This window comes from Priapulus caudatus, unplaced genomic scaffold, assembly GCF_000485595.1.
Source record: "Priapulus caudatus unplaced genomic scaffold, Priapulus_caudatus-5.0.1 Scaffold1213, whole genome shotgun sequence".
Lineage (NCBI taxonomy): Eukaryota > Metazoa > Priapulida > Priapulimorpha > Priapulimorphida > Priapulidae > Priapulus > Priapulus caudatus.
The window spans coordinates 12937-15652 of NW_014578274.1; the positions used below are offsets into that span (position 1 = coordinate 12937).

Consider the following 2716-nt stretch of genomic DNA (forward strand, 5'->3'; position numbering starts at 1 on the left):
AGCAACATAATGTATAGAATCAAAATCCATGCATTAATAACTGTAACTTTTTATATGATAATATCAATTCAGGGCTTGAAACTAAACGCTTCGCCGCTCGCCCGAGGCTAGTAGAAATCAGTAGTGGGCTAGTAGATGTTCTGGTCTGACCAGCCCTGTTGGCGAGTCAGAATTTTTTATATTTCATAATGGCGCTGCGGTCATTTTACATTCGGCCAGGGTTTGCACAAACGCCTTGCAAACGTACATGTCTAGCGCATTGTCTGGTCTTCCTTTGATACAAAAGTATAATTCACGTGGTTTAACAAACACAATGTTTCGTTATCTTAACACAGATGTTTTTTAACCAATGTTTCGTGTCAATTTCAATTTTTTACTCATATCTGTGACTTGACAACAGTTTAGGTATATGTTAGTAATGTTAGTAGTAATTATTTAGTAGCTATTATACACATTACGTAAGCTCGTTACTTAATGTAAGTGTTTATGAAATAGAATTTCATGCAACTTTTATATTTACTATTATTATACGTCATTGATCCCGCATCATTTACCAATTACCAATATTTTTTATTATTTCATATACCATCAAGAACAGATAAGAAGGACCTTCTTTATCTTTATCTAGATATAAGAAAACCTTCTATTGCGTCTTTTGAATATAATGAGTGAAACAATGGCGAATGGCCATGTCTGCTGTCAACTGCAATTACGTACAAAAATGTAATGATTAGGCCTTTTGCTTTACAGCACTGAGCCATGACTGTGAGCAGAGCGCATGCAGGCACATGATTTAATAATATCCGGACAACCAAAACCCCTTTGAGGCGACATGCCAACCATATGCTGACTCTTCTTGTTGTCCTAGCGGGACAACCACAAAAAACCTTTAACAAATTGAGCCACTGGGGTTATATATAAGAGCAAATTACACCTCAGAGTACGTTTACAATTGGAAAAACTGGGAAATAGTGCTATTTCACGGCATATTATTCTACTGAGGCCTGTGGGAGGCATGATTACGCTCCAACTATCTCGCCTAGGATCAATCGTAGCGCTAGAGGACAACGTCCGGCTTGCGTCTTATTTTAGAGAGCAAAGGATGCTGCCTCTACGCCAATACCATGAGAGTGCTTAGTCTAGAAACCAGCATACAATAGTAGAGAGTAATATTGCGTTGACAATGCCACTATCTTCTCCCGCTTGTCACACTTTCTAGGCGTTCTAGGTATTTATTAGCTCTTTGATATATATAATATAATATTATGTTATATTATAATATATATATTATATATACTATACCTGGAATATATCTGATTAAGAGTTTCAGTCAAGGAAATTTTCGCAGAATGCATTCTCGGACGTCTAAGATCAAAAACCCAGATCCAGCCCACTCGACTGATTCCCCCGAACAATGGCAAAATTTTACTCACTGCGTAGCCTCCAGCGCGGCAGCTCAGAAAAGTAATGGGGCTGGACGAGATATATTTTTAAGGGCAGTAAGATTACCCAAGGCAGTGCGCCTGCTGGCCTAAGTCTGTGAACATTTTAGGTTAGTTTCAGCCCTGTCATTGGCTATCATTGACATTGTATTTGCCTATAATTTGGCCTCTATTCGCTATACAAACAATACTTAGCCAGCCCAGCATGTCCAATGATAATCAGATTCTCTCACTCAGCTTAACAGATTATCTATCAAATGATGAGATTGATGATTACCGATATGTACAGTTTTGTTGTATCATTTTCGCTTATTTATACTTGTGGCACACAAGGCTAGGCTAATTGCCAGAACACCAACACCATGGAAAAACACTTACTGCGACCCATTTATCTCTGAGTGTCACTATGACTCTGCCAGGAATCGAACGCGTTGGAACGTAGTGCTGGTCTGCCGTCAGGCATACACAGCCTTCGCTACCCATCTCCTTCTGCGCTTTCGGGAAGTGTGTGGCTATACCTCAGGTGCCGCTCCCATCTACAAGCGTGTGCACGATCCTTCTGTTGTGTTGGGTCTTAGTGCAGCACCTCTCTCCCTCTTGGCCAGCATGCCTATTTCAATAAACCCGCAATAATAAANGTACTTCGTAGAAACTCCGTGTACGCAATAGACTTTACGCAACGTTGATGAATCCGGCCCCTGAGGATTTGCCGGGGAACGTGACTAAAATAGTGTACGTTATTATGTTCCTATACGGAACATTGATTCCGTCAACGTTGTGTTTTGCGGGAACGTAACCACGACAATAACTGAGGCCTGAGTGTACAGAGAACATATAATAATAAAAAAGTATTACAAACTCAAACACGCACACGCCGCTCGCGCCAGCCTCGGTCAACACAGAATGTTTTTTTATTCCCCGCTGGATGTCGTTAGTATCGACCTCATTCGCGCGTTAGTAGACTGGTACTCGCTCCCACCTCTCGGTTAAGTTACTCGATGGAGTAATCGAGGTGGGAGCGAGTACCAGTCTAGCGCGCTGGCGGTTTCCCAAAACATTCACTAGGCCTACCACCACTAGTCTGTAACGACAATCCCGGCTATCTTAGTACATACCCTAACAGAGGATATAAACATGCCACGAATAGACAACGATATCAAGCTAGATTTTAAGGATGTTCTGTTTCGCCCAAAGAGAAGTACATTAAAGAGTAGATCAGAGGTGAGTGACACATGCGTTTAGAATGTTTACTTGGCTAGCACAGTAGTCAGTAG

General features: G+C 41.2%; 1 protein-coding gene across 1 annotated transcript in view; it reads left to right on the forward strand.

Annotated features, from left to right (window-relative positions):
* The first annotated feature begins 2576 nt into the window (after window positions 1-2576).
* Window positions 2577-2716, forward strand: part of LOC106815828 (GMP reductase 2-like) — a 14384-nt gene continuing 14244 nt past the window's right edge. The window contains exon 1 of the mRNA XM_014820346.1: window positions 2577-2663. Coding sequence (XP_014675832.1) covers window positions 2577-2663 — 87 coding nt within the window. The remainder of the gene's footprint in view (window positions 2664-2716) is intronic.